General features: G+C 36.2%; 1 protein-coding gene across 1 annotated transcript in view; it reads left to right on the top strand.

Moving 5' to 3' along the window:
- NBEA (neurobeachin) overlaps positions 1–1230 on the top strand; it is a 438994-nt gene that overhangs the window by 431718 nt on the left and 6046 nt on the right. The window contains 1 exon segment of the mRNA XM_008575128.1: positions 540–736. Within this exon segment, the coding sequence (XP_008573350.1) occupies positions 540–736 (197 nt within the window).

Below are 1230 nucleotides of genomic sequence, written 5' to 3'. Positions count from 1 at the left end.
TAAAAGACAAAAAGTATTTCTGTAGTCTGAATTATTTGATTAATTTTCTAAATTTTGCTTTTACATTTTATGCATAAACTACAGAAAAAGATAAAACGTATTTGATAGTAATGTATTTATGAGGTGCAATGTTAAAATTTTAATGCTAGAGAAAATTAGCAACTGTTCTGATCTCTTAAAATTAAAGAAAAATTTCTAAAAGCACATTAAGAGAAAATTTCTGGGACATAAAGTCTTTTATTCTCACATAATCTATGAACTATATCCTTTTATTACGAAATTATCTGACAAGGGGAAAAACCAAGTATTTACCTAGATAAGCAATTTGGAGTATATGTGCGTGTGTTATTTAACACTCTGTATTTGCTCTGTTTGAATATAACATCAGCGCTTGGCTGTGGCCAGCACACCTCCTTCCTTTTCTGTCTTCTTTCAACAAATCTGAGTGCATGTCCAGGAAAAGTTTTGGGGGTTGGTGAAAGCTGGCATGTGATTTGTCATCACCCACTGACTGTGTCCTTGATGTCCCCACCCTGCAGAGGGCCCTTGCCTTGTCCACACAATCACTGGAGATTTGCTGAGAGCCCTTGAAGGACCAGAAAACTGCTTGTTCCCACGCTTGATTTCTGTCTCCAGTGAAGGCCACTGTATCATTTACTATGAACGAGGGCGGTTCAGCAATTTCAGCATTAATGGGAAACTTTTGGCTCAAATGGAGATCAATGATTCAACACGGGTAAATCTGCATATTCAGTGCTAAATAGGACTAAAGCCAAGAGATTAAAGATTGATTGTTTTACATTAGGTGATTCTCACTAGAATTTCTGTGGTATCCAGATTAATGTGTGCTGGTTTAAACAGTGTATAAATCCATGTATGCTGATACTTTTAACAAACCCAAAGTTCATTTAATCCCAAATGATTAATTCAGTGAGTTAGGCTTTAGAGATGATAGCTGTTGTTTCACTAGAGGTTAGACCCTTAAGAACAAAATTTTAAGCTCCTTTTACAAATAATGGTTTCATCACTATACCCTCACAATATTAAAAGTGAGTTTATTGTCAAAGAAGCCTATCTTTAGAACCCTAAAGCAAAAGTACATGTACAGCCACGTGTTCCTTATCAAGGGGGATACATTCTGAGAAATGTGTCAGGCAGATTCATCATCATTCAAACATTATAGAGTGCATTTGCACGAACCCAAATGGTATAGCCTCCTACACACCTAGG

Source organism: Galeopterus variegatus, unplaced genomic scaffold (genome assembly GCF_000696425.1).
Source record: "Galeopterus variegatus unplaced genomic scaffold, G_variegatus-3.0.2 Scaffold1141, whole genome shotgun sequence".
Taxonomy (NCBI): Eukaryota; Metazoa; Chordata; class Mammalia; order Dermoptera; family Cynocephalidae; genus Galeopterus; species Galeopterus variegatus.
The sequence above is the reverse complement of the archived record's forward strand: the minus strand, read 5'-3'. Positions and strand labels throughout refer to the sequence as shown.